The sequence below is a fragment of the Osmerus eperlanus genome, chromosome 3 (genome assembly GCF_963692335.1).
Source record: "Osmerus eperlanus chromosome 3, fOsmEpe2.1, whole genome shotgun sequence".
Lineage (NCBI taxonomy): Eukaryota > Metazoa > Chordata > Actinopteri > Osmeriformes > Osmeridae > Osmerus > Osmerus eperlanus.
In genome coordinates, this window is record NC_085020.1 from 4,077,151 (window position 1) to 4,096,492 (window position 19,342).

The 19,342-nt window shown below is 48.4% G+C and overlaps 2 protein-coding genes across 10 annotated transcripts in view; one reads left to right on the plus strand and one right to left on the minus strand.

The window, feature by feature from the left end:
* Positions 1–52: 52 nt before the first annotated feature.
* gpr45 (G protein-coupled receptor 45) lies at positions 53–3,044 on the minus strand. Of its 2 annotated transcripts, none has more exons than XM_062455596.1 (2): positions 2,877–3,044; positions 53–2,185 (listed from the first exon to the last, which is right to left on the minus strand). In XM_062455596.1, exon 2 carries the CDS (start codon positions 2,071–2,073, stop codon positions 898–900), a length of 1,176 nt encoding a protein of 391 aa, XP_062311580.1. In that variant the 5' UTR covers positions 2,074–2,185; positions 2,877–3,044; the 3' UTR covers positions 53–897. The 2 variants fall into 2 exon arrangements, with proteins under 2 accessions (XP_062311580.1, XP_062311578.1); XM_062455594.1 differs by lacking the exon at positions 2,877–3,044 and adding an exon at positions 2,648–2,671.
* Positions 3,045–7,296: 4,252 nt separating this feature from the next.
* nck2a (NCK adaptor protein 2a) overlaps positions 7,297–19,342 on the plus strand; it is a 23,838-nt gene continuing 11,792 nt past the window's right edge. For all 8 annotated transcript variants that reach the window (XM_062456602.1, XM_062456604.1, XM_062456601.1 and 5 more), the window contains exon 1: positions 7,297–7,596. The gene's annotated coding sequence lies outside the window, so the exon portion shown is untranslated. The remainder of the gene's footprint in view (positions 7,597–19,342) is intronic.

Sequence of the window (19,342 nt, forward strand, 5' to 3'; positions counted from 1 at the left end):
TCTCTTTTACAACATTCGAATCCAGACATATTTGTAAGAATGACATAATGACATAATCAGGCACCTTCCATTTTAACATTTCATAACAACTTTTCCAAAACTTTTTATTGTACATATAGACATATAAAACAACCATCTAGTGAACAACAATGTACTCTGCTCAAAAACACCAACATACCAAAAGAGAAGTCACTGACATTCAGATTCCCACTCACGTTATTATTTGGTCACTTCCTGGCACATTCTTATCCCTTCCTGCCAGGAAAATGGGAGGAAAGTTATTAAGATATTATTATGTTACAACTGACCAGGCAACTTATTAGTCTGTTGTCCTTGTCAGTGAGACAAAGAGATATCATAAGACAAAACCACCAGAGAGCATCATTATTCATTGTACAGTATATATTCAAAGATTTGACAGAATTGGGCATAGAAGGTAAAAGAGAGAGGAGAGGGGAGAATAGAGAGATGCATACGGGGTAAGGAGGGGAGGTACAGTATCCGTCATCCAAGGTCGGAGAGAGAGAGATAGTAGAAAGTGAGACGTACAAGTGTGGACACAGCAATAGATCATCAACATGGGACATACGAGGGGAGACTAGAGTCAACATGGGCGCCAGAGCTGTCTTCAACATCTTCTTAATGACTTTACAGTAATGGGAAGAGCAGTAATACCTTACACGAGTAAGTAAGTAAACACCACATGATTTCCCAGAGTTGCCACTGTCACCTACATTGCAGATATGGGTCGAAATACTTGTTCTTTTTATATGCTTGAGTGTTTGCTTGAGTCTGCCTGGAGCTCCAAGCAAGTTGCCTGAAGCCGGTTGGTTCCGCTGGGCCAGACAAAACTCAATCCCGGGTAGGTAACTGAAAACTCCCACCCATCAGAGTTCCTCACACTGCCGACTGGGTCTCGCTGCAGACGTAGATGTTGCTGGGCCTCACCCTCCTCCGGCTGCGGCCCGGCACCCTGGGACACAGCCTGCAGCTCTTGGGCATGAACTCCAGACAGGCCTCCCTGAACTTCCTGATCCTCCAGCAGTAGATGACGGGGTTGAAGACGGTCTTAAGGTAGCTGAGCCACAAGGCGCTCACGCTAACGGGGTAGAACGCCGGGCTGTAGTAGAACCTGCGACTGAACACCGCCAGCAGGCTGACCACGGTGTGGGGCAGCCAGCACACCGAGAACCCGATGAAGAGGATGAGGATGGTGGTGAAGGCCCGCGTCTTGAAGCTCATGTCTACGTTGACCTGCGGGGGGCGCTGCAGGCCGGTGAGCCCCAGCTTGCTGACCTGGTTGAGGGCGGGCAGGGTGGCCTGGTCGCTGGTGTGGTTGTGGATGCGCAGGGCGTTGCGGCGCACCGTGTTGAGGATGCAGAGGTAGGAGTACAGCATGACGCCGAACGGCACGAAGAACACCGCCACGGCCAGCAGCACGGTGTAGCCGCGGTCCGCCAGGGACTCGCTGTATCCCAGGACGCACTGGGGCGCCCAGGCGCCCCCGATGCCCGCCGCGCCCGCCCTCCAGCCCACCACGGAGGGCAGCGCCACGCACAGACTCAGCGCCCAGGACGCGACGATCAGCAGCTTGGCGCGGTGAGGGGTCAGTTTGTCCTGCCGCTGCACGATGATCAGGAACCTGTCCACGCTGATGATCAGGAGGATGGACACGCCCTCCAGCACAAACAGCCAATACAGCATGACGGACGCCCGGCAGAAACCGCCCCCGAAACGCCAGTCGGCGGTTGCCACGGTAACGGCGGTGAAGGGCATGCAGAGCAGCGAGAGCATAATGTCGGAAAAGGCGAGCGTGGCCAGGAGAAGATTGATGGCCGAGCGCATGGCGGGCTTCTGGTAAACAATCAGGCACACGATGGCGTTGCCGAGGAAACCGATGGTTATCATGAAGATCATTATGGCGGCGAGAGTGACGCGAAGCGTGACAGGCATCAAAGCGGTCTCCTCCTCCTCCTCGTCGGGCAGTGACGGCACAATCTCTGGCCCCTCCCCCAGATCGATAGGCTCCAACAGACCACACCCACCCAGCAAGCTGCCATTGCAAAAAGCCATGGCAACGGCAAAGTTACCAAACAATGTCAGTCCCACGACAGTTACACATCCTTGTTCCTTGTTGTCGTTTGTACCTCAGAGTGTCCTCCATCAGAAGTGGTTTTGGCGATGTCTGATGAAAAGAACACAGAACACAACATGAAACATTTGTATTGTCTTTTTTTTAGTTGTCAGTGTTAAAAAAAAAAACTGACTACCGAGCTGCCGCTCAGTACTCACAAAGCTGGAGTAGAAATTCAGAGTGGTTCCACTCAGCTTTTAGCACAGGGTGCCCACACACACACACACACACACACACACACACACACACACACACACACACACACACACACACACACACACGTGCCTGAGCCCAGTGACTGAGCCTGGCGTAGTGGGCAGACGAGTGTCTCATCAGTGTCAACTGACACCGTCACAGAGAGACAGCTGATCTCCTCATTTGAAGCGCCTTTTCTTGACACCAAACTGGATGTGATTGGACCATTACTCATGAGCGTGAGTTTTTAATCAGCAGCAGAGGCAGAAGTGCTTGAAACTGGGAGGCTGGATCTGACGTTGGTTTGTGGACACTTACGTAAGCGGAGCCTCAGAGTTCTCCCCACTCACTGACTCGTCTGAAGAGTGTGTTGTGACACACACCGTTATAAAGGCGTAGATGTAGCTGTTTTTTAGCTGGCCTTGCAGGGCTGAGATAAATAAAATACAATAATAAAACAACAAAAAAAAAATGCGCACACTCTCTTACACTGACATACACACTGACACCCACACGTGCTCACACACACACACACACACACACACACCTGTTAGTCTTCCGTTCCCCTGGTAGATCACCTGCTGGTGCAGCTTGGTGTTTGGTGTATCCCTGATGAAAGGCACAAGCATCTTCAAAAGAGCTCTCTCCCAGGATTCCGCTGTTGCTATGGTTTCCACCCTTCGTAATGCTATTTGGGGGTAGGATAATAGAGATGGTGCTCTGGATAAGAGCGTCTGCTAAATGACTAAATGTTCTGTGGTGTTCCCCATCGCGATGCAGTGCATGTCCTTCAATCCCAAATCTGGAGCATGCTCATTCCAGGTGACCCTCTCTCCACTCTCCACTCCATCCAGGAAGAATGAAGAGAAATGCACGGGTGAGGTCTGGAAAAGAGAATTGTAGAGTTGAGATCAGGTGTAGGATTAGATAGCTGTGTTTACAGTACCACCGTGTGAAACCAATGGGAGGTTCTGGAAGCCACATCAACCAACACTGACTGATGAAGTCAGTGTTGTGGGGGAGTCAGGTGGCTGAGCGGTGAGGGAATCGGGCTAGTAATCCGAAGGTTGCCAGTTCGATTCCCGGTCATGCCAACTGACGTTGTGTCCTTAGGCAAGGCACTTCACCCTACTTGCCTCGGGGGAATGTCCCTGTACTTACTGTAAGTCGCTCTGGATAAGAGCGTCTGCTAAATGACTAAATGTAAATGTAAGATGAAAACATCCCGAGGGTGGGGAGGGCGAAGAATGACCCCGGCTGAGCGTTCCTCTGAAAAAACCCCGAGCAGTACCAGACCCTGTAGCCGAGTCTTATGCGTAGTAGTTGCCACGGCAACCAGGTCATAGGCTCCTTGGCAACAACCCATCCCTCTTCTCTCCTTCACCAGCCCCCCCCCCACCCCTCCTCCTCCTCTCACCCCGCCACCACCCCACTCCGTCCTTCCCTCCCCCTACTCTCTCTGCCAGAGATTGTGTTTGTGTGTGACAGAGAGGTTGTGACAGGGTTAGGACCCCTTCCAATGAAACACAACATTTCCCAACCAGTGGCATGGCAGGTCTCTGGTGAGACTGACAGGGAGGATGGAGGCTGGGGACACCGGATGATATTAGGGAGTCAGGTGGCTGAGCTTAGGGAACCGGGCTAGTAATCTGAAGGTTGCCAGTTCGATTCCCGGCCATGTCAAATGACGTTGTGTCCTTGGGCAAGACACTTCACCCTACTTGCCTTGGGGGAATGTCCCTGTACTTACTGTAAGTCGCTCTGGATAAGAGAGTCGACTAAATGTAAATGTAAATATTAACCTGCACTCTTTCCTCTATGCTCTTTCCATCTTACTCTTTCCACCCTCTTGCTGTTTTCAGTCTCCTTAGCGACCTGTTTCTGTTTGGTCGCCTTCCTCTAGTAGGATGACTAGGAGGTGTGTGAATGCCTCAAGTCACGAGGGCTCAGATATGTACAGGATGTATACCGTGAAATGACTGAAGAGATTCCTATTTGTTTCTGCCGTCTCTCATGAAAACCAGATGGAGAGATGGAGAGAAGAGAAAGAGGAGAGGAAGAGAAGTTCAACTGAGCCCGCGTGTACAGAGCCACAATCAGATCATGCGATGCATCCAAATCAGTAATTCCACACAGTGTAGCCTCACCAACAACAGGTCTTTAGCCAGCAGCCTATACATTTAGTCATTTTACATTTAGTCATTTAGCAGACGCTCTTATCCAGAGCGACTTACAGTAAGTACAGGGACATTCTCCCCGAGGCAAGTAAGGTGAAGTGCCTTGCCCAAGGACACAACGTCATTTGGTTTGCATAGCCGGGAATCGAACCAGCAACCTTTGGATTACTAGCCCAGTTCCCTAACCGCTCAGCCACCTGACTCCCCATACAATCTACCACCCCCCAGGGCTGGTCTTGGCCTGGCAAATGAAGAACTCTGTGATGACTATGTATTCTCTCTTTGGGAATATTTTAGGATTTACTGGAAGACTTTCTAGATCATTTAAAAATATTGCTGACTTTTTAGGCTACATGATCAATAGAACATGTAGCACACTTGTACACTGTACATTACTTATTGCTGTCCAATCCCAGGCTACTGTCTATAGTACACTGTCTACTATGGTACACATTACGAAAAAGGACACATTTTCCATGTAGTTCAATAAGGTTGCTAGGATACAGAATATCCCCATTGATTGAGAGGTTGCTTATGTACTCATGAGCTCTATATCGCTCTCTCTCTCTGTCTCTCTCTGTGTGTGTGTGTGTCCGTAGAAACTAGATTATTATTTACTAGTCTCATCTCATAAACACATTTTAGTCTATTGCTCCAACAAAATCTGATCTGACACGTAAAAATAAACAGCTATGCGATATATTGGCTACGCTCTGTCTACATCTCTTGAGATCTAATAAAAAAAATAAAAATAAATCCATGATCCATCCATACAGCTTTTAAGAATAAACCGGTTACTGTTTTATAGTCGCACTTTATCAGAATTTCTTTCATAGTAGAAAAGGTAGGCCAGTCAATATCTTATCTGAGCAAAACAATAGGATGGCTGACATAAGCGCATACGGTCTCGAGCATCACTGCGATCGTCAAAATGCCTACCATTCATCTGAACGTAGAAGAGGAATTGTGGATGTCTTTCCTGTCCATTCCCCACCGTGATCGCACTGTCAAAAGACGATGTACCAGGATGCACATAGTATTTTTCATCGCTACCTCAATCAACGCTATGCATAGTAAACCCAGTCGAAAATCAACCCGCGTGCCGCGGCCACTCAGTGACGCGCGAGCGCAAATATCCGCTGGTCTGATTTAAAGGTGTCGGAGTGATGATGCTCCTTCGTTAAGGCGGGAGACGTGTTTTACCGTTTGTTGGCTTATGAGCAATGCATTGGCTGCTCCCGGTGAAACAGACCCGCTCTCCGTTCTGAAACGGTATCATTCACAGGCTTCTTTGATGATAATGTTATCTGATTCCATAAACCCATTGGTCAATCAGAAAAGAGAGGTAAAAGTTGCCGATAAGATTTAATAACATATGATTTACGCACAATCCAATTACTAACATGTCAAATCATAAAATACATGAATTAAATGAGTCCTCCAATAAACGAATGTGGGTTTTATGCTGAGTGTGATTATTAGGCATAAACACTTGGGGGTGCTGTAGATCACGATACACACATACGAGTAGTAAAGGTAGAACTGGTTTCCTATATATAAATAGACAAACCAAAACACAACGCAAGGTTTAACATTCTTCTGTTTTGGATTATTTTATCCCGTCATCTGGGTCACCGATCATCGTAAAACCTCAAGACTCATGACCATGTCAGTTAGGCTGAATATTTTATCTGACAAACTCCTATTTACGTCTCATGCTTCACATGATAAATACATTAGTGATTATCTGTCGCCACCGTTCAGACGTCTATTGAATACTGATGGTCAACGGTTCCGTCCGCCAATCATTTTAGTGAACAATAGCTAGGAACTCTCATTAAGAAAGATTCGTTCTAATTGGACTCAGTGAATTGTTCAGTTATAGTTTTAATATGACTGGGTACACAATTATCTTACATCAAATGACTGCTTCGCGTCAGTACAACGTTTGTTTACATTGCGGTATCAAATGGAGCATGTCATGAAATTATTTACTTCTAAAAAGGATAATGCAAGCCTGTCAAAACTGGTAACTTCAGGAAGGTAAATGGCAGGGGAATGGTGGTTAGGCTACTTGTGCCATTCTGCAAAATTATCTTATTTTGACCACTGAGAATTTTAAATAATGTTTTTTATGGTAAAGAACAGAAGATTAACGTTAGTAATTAATGCAAACCTTCCACTTAGGCTATGTCAGATGATTAGTGTCTGATCATAATCATTAACGAACTTAAAAGAAGGAGAAAGGAAGTAGGCCCTATATATCTATTTATACAGGCCCTGACATTTTTAAGGAGCCTTTCTTATAGAGGCCTTCATGGACCTCTACCCACGTCTCATGCTAATTAGTTGCTCCTTTGCCCTCTTCTTGGTGCTGGCAAATAGCGTTTAATAAAGCACCGTTCACGAGGCTGCTTTTAGATCTTAATTAATCTCTTTTCAAAGAAAAGGATTAGGGTACTCCTGGTGAGAGGATTTGGGATGGGGGACACTCAACGCATAGCCTAGCCTACTACTCCCTCCACCACTATAACTGCCATAAGTGCACTCACTTTATGTTCCTGTTGAAATAACCTTGCTTTTTCTTGACTGGCTGTTGGCTATCTGGGCTTCAGCGCTAAACATCAACATTTGCCAGACTGTCGATGCTAATCTTTAAGTGCAAAACATGCCCAAAGACTTGATTCCCAAACCAGTGGTCGTGTGAAAGAGCTTCATTCTGCTAAAGGAGTTGAACAATGGCAAGTTGTGTGACCATCACCACCACTAAGGGGCGGGGAAAAACACCCAAATGCCCCCCGCGAGTTTGTCCCTATTCTCCCATCGGTTCCTGCACGCCCCGGCGGTGGTGACGTCGCCGGTTGGACGAGATTGAGGAGGAGACAGCTTGCGAGAGAGAACAAGCGAGGAAAGACCCAGTCGAATAGCCATACCGCGAGTAAAAACCGAGCAAGCAAACACGGAATAACCAATAGACATCGTTGCCGTTTGTTGTGTGTAATATTCCCGTAGTTTTTCCAGAAAAGCTTTGTTTAGTGTGTGTGTTTCAGCAACCCTCGGTTACTAGTTGTCGTTGGAGTGACCAACAAGGTAAGAACATTTGATACAACTCTGCTCTAAAGCATATCACTGAAAGTTGGTGAATGGCGTCGGTTATCTTTCTCTTGAACTATGTTGTCGACTGACGTTTTTTCTGCTAGTAATTCAAACACAGACCTTGGAACAAGGACTAAACTCTGGGCCTAAACAGGTTATATTGTCTCACTTTCGGGGCACTCGGTCTTTGTCCATCTCTCGGGCGGCCGTTTGAGGTTGTAGCTAGCGTTAGTAGCCTACAGTTTTAATTATCGTTACACGAATAACATTGGGTTTGGCCTACTTGCCATTTGCCAAATATGTGAAATAATGAAATGAGAGTATTTAAAGTATGTTTCTGAATGTATGTCTCTTGTATTCGCCCGCTTTAGAACCACGGCTTGCATTTTTTTATTTTTCTCACCCACGGTGGTGTTAAAATCCCATTTGGTAATTTTTTCCTGTCTATCTGGCAATTTCTGTTTTGTTTTAAAACGCATTTGCCATAAGGATTTTTGGTTGCCTATTTATCTCCGAGACTGGACTTGCAACCCCAGATAGTAGGCTAGACGACTGGCGCTGAATGAAGTCTCAGTTTGGCTGGGGCAGTTCATACACGATTCAGTCTAAAGAAATTCCATCATGACTCGCGCACCTGCTGTTCTCAATGTATCCAGTACAGTACCCAGTTCTAGAGACGTAAGGGTAGTCGTTTTTAAACACATTCTTTTTTGTGTTCCTGCGTGAGTTTGTGAACACGTCAGGGACTACCAACATTTAATCAAGAATGAATCCACATTTATTTACCTTAAATATACATTATTGTATCTGGAAGTGAGAGGTGAAGAGAGGAAAGTACACTTATTTAGCTTGTAAGGGAGTTTTCCTTTTCAAAGCGATCGTCTACTCATCAGCCAGCGTGACTCGGCGGCTGATATCAGCCAACCATTCAGCCAGCTAGCCAGCCGAACAGTGGGCCAGGCGTTCACGGCTTTGGTACAGTTTCAGGCCGCACCTGCAGCGCTGCCACGCCTTCATCTAATGTCGCCATGGAAACCCTGTTTTATGGGACAAGGTTCGCTGTGCTGTGGCAGGTATGTTGCCAGCAAGTTGTTGTTCGACTCGATTCCCATGGAGAGACGGTGAGATTTTCACTGTGTTGGGAGTTCTAGAACGTGGGTGTAGATTGCCTCAGAGAAACAGCAGCTCTCAAGGCTCTCACGCTCCTAATTGTTAGCCCCGGGGGAACCTGTTGTCTTGTAATTTACTGTGTTTTAAAGTTGAATAAAAAACTAGCCTACATACACGTCAGCAAAACTTCTATGGCTTTATCAGCATAGGTGTTTGAACATGGCCTGACACAGCTGATAAACGCAGTTCAGCTAACAGATACACACACACACACACACATACTGACACAGACCTGCAGACAAACCGCTTCTAGGAAAACAACCATCCCTGTCATCTAGCCTAGCTGCTGACAGCATAGATGTCGTCTCCGAAGAGACAGAAGGGGGAGGAGAGGATTGGCTAATTAATGGTTTTCTGCAGCTGACTGGACGGTTTAGGAAGAGCCCACACATGCAGGTGTCTGGACCTCCCTTGTGTTGAGGTCTAGTCCACAGCCTGGGCTGCTCTAGTCCGCCCAGGCTGTGGAAACCTAGCTTGGCCTGGTGTGGATTTCGAGCAGAGCTGCATGCTGTTCTCACCATAGTTTCACACCCAGCACATAGAGGATGTTATAAAAAATAAATAAAATAAAAAACTTTCCACGGCAGTTCATAGTTAGAACATCACTGATGCATCAAAGGGAAACGTCACTGTCGGTACCTAAACTATGAGGTTAATGACTGTGCATAGAGTCATTCTACAATACGTTCTCAACATTACAGCACACCGGTATGAAAAGCATGCATTGCCTGTGTTCTCTTTGCCCTGCTAAGCCTGCTCCTCTGGGATACTGCTCTGGAATCTGTCCTGACAACCACTCACATAATCCTCCCAGTAACAGCCTTCAGTTGGCAGACAAAAGAACTGTATTAAGGTTTCACAAGCTTTGTGTCTTTGCAGAACAAGAGGTTTGATCGAGAGAGAGATTCCTAGCGCTCGCCAATGAAATCAGTGTGAAGACGACACGGCATCTATTGTCAGTCCCTTTGTGGAGCTGAGGGCTTCAGATTGTGTTGCTAACCGGACTGATTTTGATTGTGAGATTTTTGGCTGCGATCTCCAAAGAGACCGATGGTGCACCTGTTGTTGAGAAAGGGACCGGACACTGAAAAAGGAGGTTTATAAAATCCTCAACTGATACCCTTGTTATTTCTGATCCCATTGGATACAGAGCTTAAGTTGGAGCGTTTAGGGTTTTTGGAGTGTGTTTGTTTAAGAGCTTGTGTTACGGTTTTGTCTAACATTCCGGCGTGTTCTTCATCAGAACATCAGTGTTTCAGCTTCAGTGTTTTCTCCATCGTAGCTACTCTGCTGTCTTCAGGATCCCTGACCTAAATAGCCTTCAATGTCACTCTAAAAAGGTTATAATTATAGTGTTTAGACTCTGCGGAGGCTTGCTAACTCCCAGCTCTCTCTTGTCCCCTTGATATTTAGGCTAGCGGTTTCTTGTTCCACTTAAACATATTGCTTTATCACATGTTTGTGACCTAGGCTGCCAAGTTAACATCGCTGACGGGACGTCTGCAGGAACAGAACATGTGTAAATGCTCAGAGTTTAAGTCTACATGACAAAGTGCTACTTCCACAAGTGAAAATGTTTCTGGGTCTGGTATGATTTACTAGAAGAAAGATCCGGTCCTCTCGTCTCAGTGCAGCCGAGTTGCCGGGTCAGATGCCGTGATATAGAAGTAATCAGGACTGAAAGTGAGATCGAGTCACACGTGAACTATCCCTCCCCTGGGACATTTTTACATCCCCAAAAGAGGAGAAAGAATAATAAAGAAAAGGTTTGGGGGGAAAAAAAAGAAAAGAATGCAGGCCCATTTGGTTTATCTAGGGCTGTTTTAGCCATGTTGGCAGAGACAGAGAGCGACAGAGGGAGAGGTCCATAGGTTATCTCATTGTTATTCAGCTTTTTAACCCTCGTGCTGCCTTCGGGTCACATGACCCAAAGGTTCATAACGAACCATCGTTGTGTTTACCCAATTTTACCCAATACAAAAACAAATTAAAATAATTTTCTTTTAACCTTTGCAATGTGGGGGGTCTGAGACAGCCCAACGGTTAAAAGAAAATGCTTCACTTTGTCTTTGTATGCGGTAAATCTGTCGCAATACGACGGTGGGTCACAATGACTGATGGGTCAGAATGACCCGAAGATAACACAAGGGTTAATCATGCCTAATCATGCCTGGGCAGCCATGAAATAGGCTCACACCGACCACAGGAAGAAAGGTTTTGTGCCTCCTTTGACATGATGGCACAGTGGGCCTGAAGAGTTGATGTGCAGGGGATGTCAAATTACTGTTTGCCTGTTTAATTTGAGATATTACCATTAGTAAACCAAAAGTAATTTTGCTTAGATGTAAGTAACAAATGCTAAAACGCTCAATGTCATGTGTGGCAATGGCTATAACAAGGCAGTCTGAGTGAGTTTATCTGAACAAGATGAGGGACTTTGTCCTCTGGCTGAACTCATTAATGACTTTGCCACAGTTGTTTTGCCACAACTCTCTCTGCTTCCAATAACACACACACAAACACACTCTCTTTCACACTCTCTGTCTCATTGTGTCTTTTCATCCCCCTCTTTCTTTCCCCCTCTTGTCCGTTCCCTCTCTACCATCTCTCGTATGGTTTCATCACTGGGATGCTCAGCTGTCTTATCTACACATTCTAGTGTTCTATTCTCCCTCCCTCCCCTCCCTCCATGGTCCAGCAACAGAACAAGGCTCTGGTGTCCTTGTGTCACCACTGGGCAGCAGGCCTAATCCTGCTCTGGGATGGAGGGATGGAGGGAGAGGAGCAAAGGAAAGGAAAAAAGGCAGATAGGATGGATTGAGAGTGTGATGGAGGAGAGAGGAACTGGCTGCAACAAGCTGGCCCATCCACAGACCTCAGCCCTGGTCTCAAAAGGCCTCAGGGCTGGAACCCCACAGTACCAAGCTGCTATTGGGGATACATGAAGGAGGGGCAGACCCTTTATGTAAAGGCACTCTACTGTACAGCAGACTCTACCGTACTGTACTGTCACAGATCCTGACCTCTCCACTGGAGGACAAAATACCAGCCAAGAAGAGGATCACTCAGGGGGATTTAGAGTTTACACACTCACTCACTCACTCCACCCCCACCACCCCCCCATCCGTCCCTCCCCCCAACAGACAAAAGGGGCCATTAATTCATAAACACTCTCAGAACTGCTCGTTAAATAGTAATTAGGGGTCGATGGCTCTCCCGCGCCTCTCCCCGGCTGTGTGGCTGGCTTCCTATTACCCCCTCTGAACACGGGCTCTGTGGGTCGGGAGGCGAGACGGAGCAGGGTCGAAACCAGACACCCCCGTAGCAGAGGGCGGATAGAGATGGAGGAAGGGTGGAACCTTTTAACACACACACACACTTAAAATGATACAGAGTGTGAGTTAAAGAGTTTAAGTGATGGGTCACTGTTAGTGAGGTAATAGTGTGGTGTTACAGTGATGGTGAAGTTGTGTTGGTACTACAATTTTGGTGGTGTTGATATTACAGTGTTAGTGATGTGTAGGTGTTACAGTGTTGGCATTGCAGCGTGTTAGTGAGTTAGCTTTGCTGACAGACCCTTCATGCTCTAATTGATTTAATTAAGTGCTGACGGTCGCCTTGGGCTTTGTGTTGTGTCTCTCTCTCTCTTTATCCCTCCTATCTCGCTCTCTCTGCCTAGACACAGGCCAGTAATCTCAAGCAACACCACAACACCATGACCCACGTTACACACACATCCCTGGGTTTAGCCTAATTCACAGACTCATGTCGCACACACACACACACACACACACACACAGACGGATTGTGCTTTCTGAGGGCAGATGTGTACCGATGATACAGGGCTTACTGTCAGTGCCTTCTCCGTGTGTGTGTGTGTGTGTGTGAGCAGAGAAACAACACAATCTTCAGACCTCATTCAACCTGTTTGTTGTTCTACTTCAAGGGTATAAATGTCTTCTAAAGACAGCAGGCTGAATCTGAAATCGTTCCAGTTGAGGAAAGTGTCATCTGTTCAGTGAGGCTTAGGATCCTTAATGTGGGAGTGAAACACAGAACGTCCCGGAACATTCTCTGAGTCTCACATAAGGTCTGCTCAGACTTGCACTGAGGGCTGGAATTTAGGAGATTTAATTTGACACCAGTAAAAACCTGTCTGTCACACACACACACAAACGGACACATACACAAACTATATGCAACTCAGGTTGTCAGAATTTCTGAAGTGGCAAGCAAGACCCAACACAATAGGGCCTAGTTCAGACACAAAGTCGGGAAACAGGTTCTGTGTCTGTCGACCTAATCAAGTGCTGTGTGTGTGTGTGGGGGGGGGGGAGCTGTGAGCTTCCTTTGTACTAAACACTGGATGTTTTCCATCAGTGCATCTTGTTGCGTTGTGTCAGGCAGTGTTGTGTATCACTGTGTAAATGTTTCCCTCTACCTGTGGTGAGGCCTGTTTGTCTGCTCCCCTGCTGATTGAGACGAGTTTCTCATTTTAATATTAGATGTGAGACACACACACACACACACACATACACACACACGCACACATCCTGCTGTCCCACTTTCACTGCGTGAGTATGGAAATACAATCCCCCTCTCTCTCCATTCCTCCCTCCCATCTCCCATCCCTGTGGATCTCTGCCTCTTCCCTGGGGGAGCTGTTGGATCAGGCCTCTAACTGGGCAGCAGGAGTTTGCCTGTGATTGTAATGCTGGTCTGAGCTCCTAATAACAGTACCTGTCCATATCATGTTCTTCACAAGGATCAACTGGTCCTAGACCAGCCCTACTGAGAGAGGGTGGATGGATCGAGTCCCTGGTTCAGTGTGTCCTCTCAGTCATGGGCTGTCAGTCAAATGCACCATCTGTCATAGAAAGCAGATAATCATATGGGTCGGTTTTTATGCAACACTTTTTTGGGGAGATTGGTGCAAAGATACTCTGCACTACTGATGAACACACAGTGTACTGTACCATGGTATAGAATGACAGACTGTAAAAAGTAAGTACTGCAACAATTGAACATATCAGGCATTACTGTAAATCATGGTTTAGGTAGGACCACAACATGTCAATCACAAGACAATCAAATCACACTGATTTGACTGCGTCCATGCTGGGACCTGACCCCCCTCCTCACACCAGTGGTACACTCCTGGAGGCGGGGACCTGACCCCCCCTCCTCACACGAGTGGTACACCCCTGGAGGCTGGGACCTGACCCCCCCCCCCCTCCTCACACCAGTGGTACACTCCTGGAGGCTGGGACCTGACCCCCCTTCTCACACCAGTGGTACACTACTGGAGGCTGGGACCTGACCCCCCCTCCTCACACCAGTGGTACACTCCTGGAGGCTGGGACCTGACCCCCCCCCCTCACACCAGTGGTACACTCCTGGAGGCTGGGACCTGACCCCCCCCCCCCCCCTCACACCAGTGGTACACTCCTGGAGGCTGGGACCTGACCCCCCTCCTCACACCAGTGGTACACTCCTGGAGGCTGGGACCTGACCCCCCCCCCCTCACACCAGTGGTACACTCCTGGAGGCTGGGACCTGACCCCCCTCCTCACACCAGTGGTACACTCCTGGAGGCTGGGACCTGACCCCCCCCCCTCACACCAGTGGTACACTCCTGGAGGCTGGGACCTGACCCCCCTCCTCACACCAGTGGTACACTACTGGAGGCTGGGACCTGACCCCCCCTCCTCACACCAGTGGTACACTACTGGAGGCTGGGACCTGACCCCCCCCTCCTCACACCAGTGGTACACTCCTGGAGGGAAACCTGCCTGCGGGTGTGTGTGTTCACACAGCCCTGAAAGCCCTGCAATATGATAGGCTTCCAGGTCTACACACACACACACACACACACACACTGAGGAGGCACTGCAGCTCCCTGCTTTATTTATGAGACGTATGGCTTGCAGGGCGACACGCTATGGTCACATGCACAGTCAGTAACACATACAAAACACATGGACATGAGCGAGCACAAGCATACCTTTACTGTCTCCTCTCTCCCTCCCCACCACCTTCACACACACACACACACACACACTCAGCACTAGGAAGTGCAAACGCTAGACTGTGGTGTGTGTGTCTTTTCTAGAGCGGCCTGTTCAGTGTGGCAGGGCAGTGTGTGATGTGGCAGGGCCTCTGGAAGGAGTGATGTCATCACCACGCAGAGGAAAGAGAAACAGTCGGGACAGTCAACCAGGCCGCCAGGCTGATTAACACATCATAATGACTAGATGTGTAGCCTGGAAGGTGATTGGTAGATCAGTCCAGCTTTTCTGCTAAGTCTCATCAGGGTCCTGGATGACTAAACCACATCCTGCAAAGCGATGTGAAGATGTTTCCTGCTCCTGTTTGTGTGTCCATCAAGTGTTTTGTTCTTGTTTCTTTCATTCTCTCTGTCTTGTTCCCTGCGTGTCCTTCTGTCTCTCTCACACAGGCAGGCTGGTTGAGGCTCTCACTGCAGGTAGTGACAGCGCCCCCTGTGGCTGTGGCAGCACTTCAACCACTCTCCCTGTACCACTGGGTTTGTCAACACCTCAGATCAGGGTTACACACACACACACAGTCTCTCTCTCTCCCTTGTTCTCTCTTTCTCACAGTCCCTCACACACCAGCACAGATCCATACAAGAGGGGAGATAACGGTAACAGATTGTGAAAGTGGGATATCTCTCTAGTCTGTCAACATTGTCTCAGGTTTCCGGGGGAGAGACGCAGGCTTATAGATGAGTTTAGGACCGGGCCATATGGCTTCCTCATCAACCGTGAAGAGATGACCCCCCCCCACAATGCATCCGAACACACAGGCGTAGCTTGGCTTGGAGACCAGAATGTGCAATGTTTAAACTCCGAAAGGCTTTTGAGCATTTGAGGGGCTGCACTCTGCTCTTTGTCTGACCGGATGAGTGTCTGCTGTCCAGGCTGGTATCACTGCAGGTGTAGGAGCAGAGCAGGAGGGAGGAGGAATAGAGAGGATGAAGGAGGTGGGGAGGAGAGGAGGGAGGTGGAGAGGGGAGGTGGGGAAAAGAGGAGGGAGATGGGGAGCAGAGAAGGGAGGTTGAAAGTAGAGGTGTGGAGCAGAGGAGGGAGGTGGAGAGGAGAGGTGGGGAACAGAGGAGGGAGGTGGAGAGGTGGGGAACAGAGGAGGGAGGTGGAGAGTAGAGGTGGGGAACAGAGGAGGGAGGTGGAGAGGTGGGGAACAGAGGAGGGAGGTGGAGAGGAGATGTGGGGAACAGAGGAGGGAGGTGGAGAGGAGAGGTGAACAGGAGGGAGGTGGAGAGGAGAGGTGGGGAACAGAGGAGGGAGGTGGGGAACAGAGGAGGGAGGTGGGGAACAGAGGAGGGAGGTGGAGAGGTGAGGTGAGCAGGAGGGAGGTGGAGAGGAGGGAGGTGGAGAGGAGAGGTGAGCAGGAGGGAGGTGGAGAGGAGGTGCCTGCTGTGTTTCTTCCCTGCTCTCATCTCCCCAACCACCAGCCTGGTCTCTCTGGAGCCTTCCACTCCAGCTCATCAAAGAGAATAATTCAGGGGAGAGCATGAAGGGGGGAGGAGGAGAGGAGAAGGTGTAGAGGTACAGTACAAAGCCAAAGCAAAACACAGGCTCTGAGAGTGAGCTAGAGGGAGAGCGACGAGGAGAAACTCAAAAGTCCGATTTCACAGACACGGGGACGCCTGTCCGATGATTAGCTCCGTTACACCTGGTTGATGGTGTTGACGACCTGTCATTTGGATAAGAACACGAGAAGCCTGTTCTGTTTATTAGAATGGTGTACACGTCTGGAGAGGGAAGAGGAATACAGAGCAGAGCTCATCTACCATGCATGGTCAGCCTTGTGTGCTGACACACTCATTATCGCTCATAATGACCTCCTGAGTGACTAGTACGGCATCCTACACACGCACCTGCTCATACACACAAGCATTCAAGCACACACAAACATCTGCACATACACACAATCATTCAAGAGCACACACACACACGCATCTGCTCATACACACAAGCATTCAAGCGCACACACATCTGCTCATACACACAAGCATTCAAGCACACACACACGGCATCATCTCACGTCTCTCTTTCATACACAGTCTATTCCCTTCTCTTCTCTCCTCTAAACCTCTCTCTCTCTCTCTCTCTCTCTCTCAGTGTATGGTCTAGGGACCCAAGGCATCTCTCCCCATGTTGCCTCATGAGCTGCGCTGTGTTCTTGCCTCTGGGTCGTTCAGCCTGAGCGTGTACATGATTACATGTATGATTCGAGGCGTGTACAGAGATAACGTGGCCGATATGTGAACCTACAAAGTAGCAGCCAGAGGGAGAGGTTCTCCTGAGGTCCTCCACCTCCCGGCTGCCTTATCAGCTCCACACACCCCCAGAACACCACGCCACTCCACAGCACGCTTTCTCACTGTCTCTCTCTCTCTTTCACACACACATTCTTTGCTTTAGGCTGCTTTTCCACTGTTCTGCATCACTAAAATGTTTGCAACTCCCACCTGCGAGAGTGGAGGTTATGTGCCGTGTGGGGGTTTGTGGCCGTGGGAATGTGTACGAGCACAAAAGAGCAGAGTTTGTTTATATCGCCCAGAGCTGACTTCTAACAAACTCAAGTGCTCATGCAGACTGACTGCTTTCCAACATCAATATTCAAACTGCAAACTGAGACTGTTTGGGTGTGACTTTCTAATTTTAAAAGCTGTCATATACGGAATGTGACATTAATAGGTAATGACCTGATAATTACTTCTGAAACGTATGCTAGGCATGGTGTGTTCAGTCAGAAGGACAGGTGACAGAACGACAGCTCAACAACAGCTAGGTGCTGGCTGTTTTGACAGGTGTTTCTACCGGCATTTGTCATGAAAGGACACACTCTCTCTCACACACACACACACACACACAGATTACATGCATGCAGTTCGCACACACATAATACAGACAGTGTTTAGTTAACCCCGGCCTCTGGTGCTGTGTGTGTGCACACTTCCTAAGTGTGAGGGTTAAATGTTTACAGGGGGAAACAGCACACAGGGGATTAGAGGAATCATATATCCTGTGTGTGTGAGGGGGGAGTGTTTGTCGTGTGTGTGGGGCATGTGTGTGGTGGGTATATGTGGAGAGTGTTTTTGGAGTGTGTGTGTGTGTGTGTGTGTGTCCGGGGAGCTGACTCTAGACTAACTGCTTAGACCAGCAGATCTACTTCTCCATTTACCCTCTCTTACCTACAGGACCTGAGGTGTGTGTGTGTGTGTGTGTGCTCTGCATACCGCTCCTGTGTGTTTTCCATTGGTGTGGTGGTGTGTGTTCACTGCACACCATGGAGCAGGTGTAGTGTGTCCAGTTGGCACTGAAGGGAGGTGTGTGTGTGTGTGGGGGGGGGGGTTTCAAGGCTAGGGATCAATATCAGGCTTGGTGATGCACATGGATGCTAGGCTTTTCATTGGCTGGGAGGGAACAGAGGGAAAACCAAGCAGTATTCATAAGAAGCTGAAATTAGAGCAGTTTTTCTTTAGGGAAAGAATAATGACTCTTTCTCCCAGTCTAATTATTCACACTCTCATGCTTCTGTACAGCGCCCGTGTCCTTGTTGCACGTCTGGTCTCTCTTGGTGATTCGCTAATTGAGGATATGAAAAGGCAGAGCGACAGGCGCGCTTGTTTTGCCTCCCTCTGCCTCCCTCCTGTACAGTCCCTGCAATCCTCAGAGGGATGGTAATCATTTAGCACCTCCCTGTGAATATGTCCCTGTACAAGTCTCTGAACATCCTGCGCTCTTTCATCACTGCCCTCCAAAACGGATTTGTGGACTGTGTGTTCTGTACAGTAACCAGCAGAAGGTAGTGTGACTGTGTGTTCTGTACAGTATCCAGCAGAAGGTAGTGTGACTGTGTGTTCTGTACAGTAACCAGCAGCCGTGTCTGCAGCAGTTGGCCAGGCAGTGACCTTTATCACTGATTTCACAACACACACACTCGCACACACTTAACCCACAGCTTTACTCATGCAGATGGCAACAAATCCACTACCGTGTGTGTGTGTGTGTGTGTGTGGAGGGGGGCTGGCCTTCCTTAAAAGGAGGGAATATGAGAAATATCAAAGAGAGCAAAGAATGGAATGTGAAAAGGGGAGAGAGAGAGAGAGTGGCCAGATTGTGGACGCCCTGGTAGTATTCTGACCAGTGCATAACAGGGACCACCCACCAGCCATCGTCATGGAAACCCCCCTTAACAATGTCCATGGTCCTCAGTGGGGGGTTGAGAGGGAGGGAGATGACAAAATGAAAGTGACGCGTGAGAAATTGCTGGGACAGAAAAGATGAATGGAGGGGAGGGGGGAGGGGGAGAAAGGCATCCTAACATCTGTGATCTGCTGTGTAATGAAGACGGGGGGGGGGGGGGGGGGGGGTGTGGGAGAGAGAGACCTGTTGGTCTGATTACAAGATGAGCTGCCAGGACAGGACACGCACGCATGCTCTCAAGCATGCACATTGCTCTTCAGTGTAACTCACTGTACCATGTGGGTGTTGTCATGTGGGGTGATCCCAGGCTGTGAGCA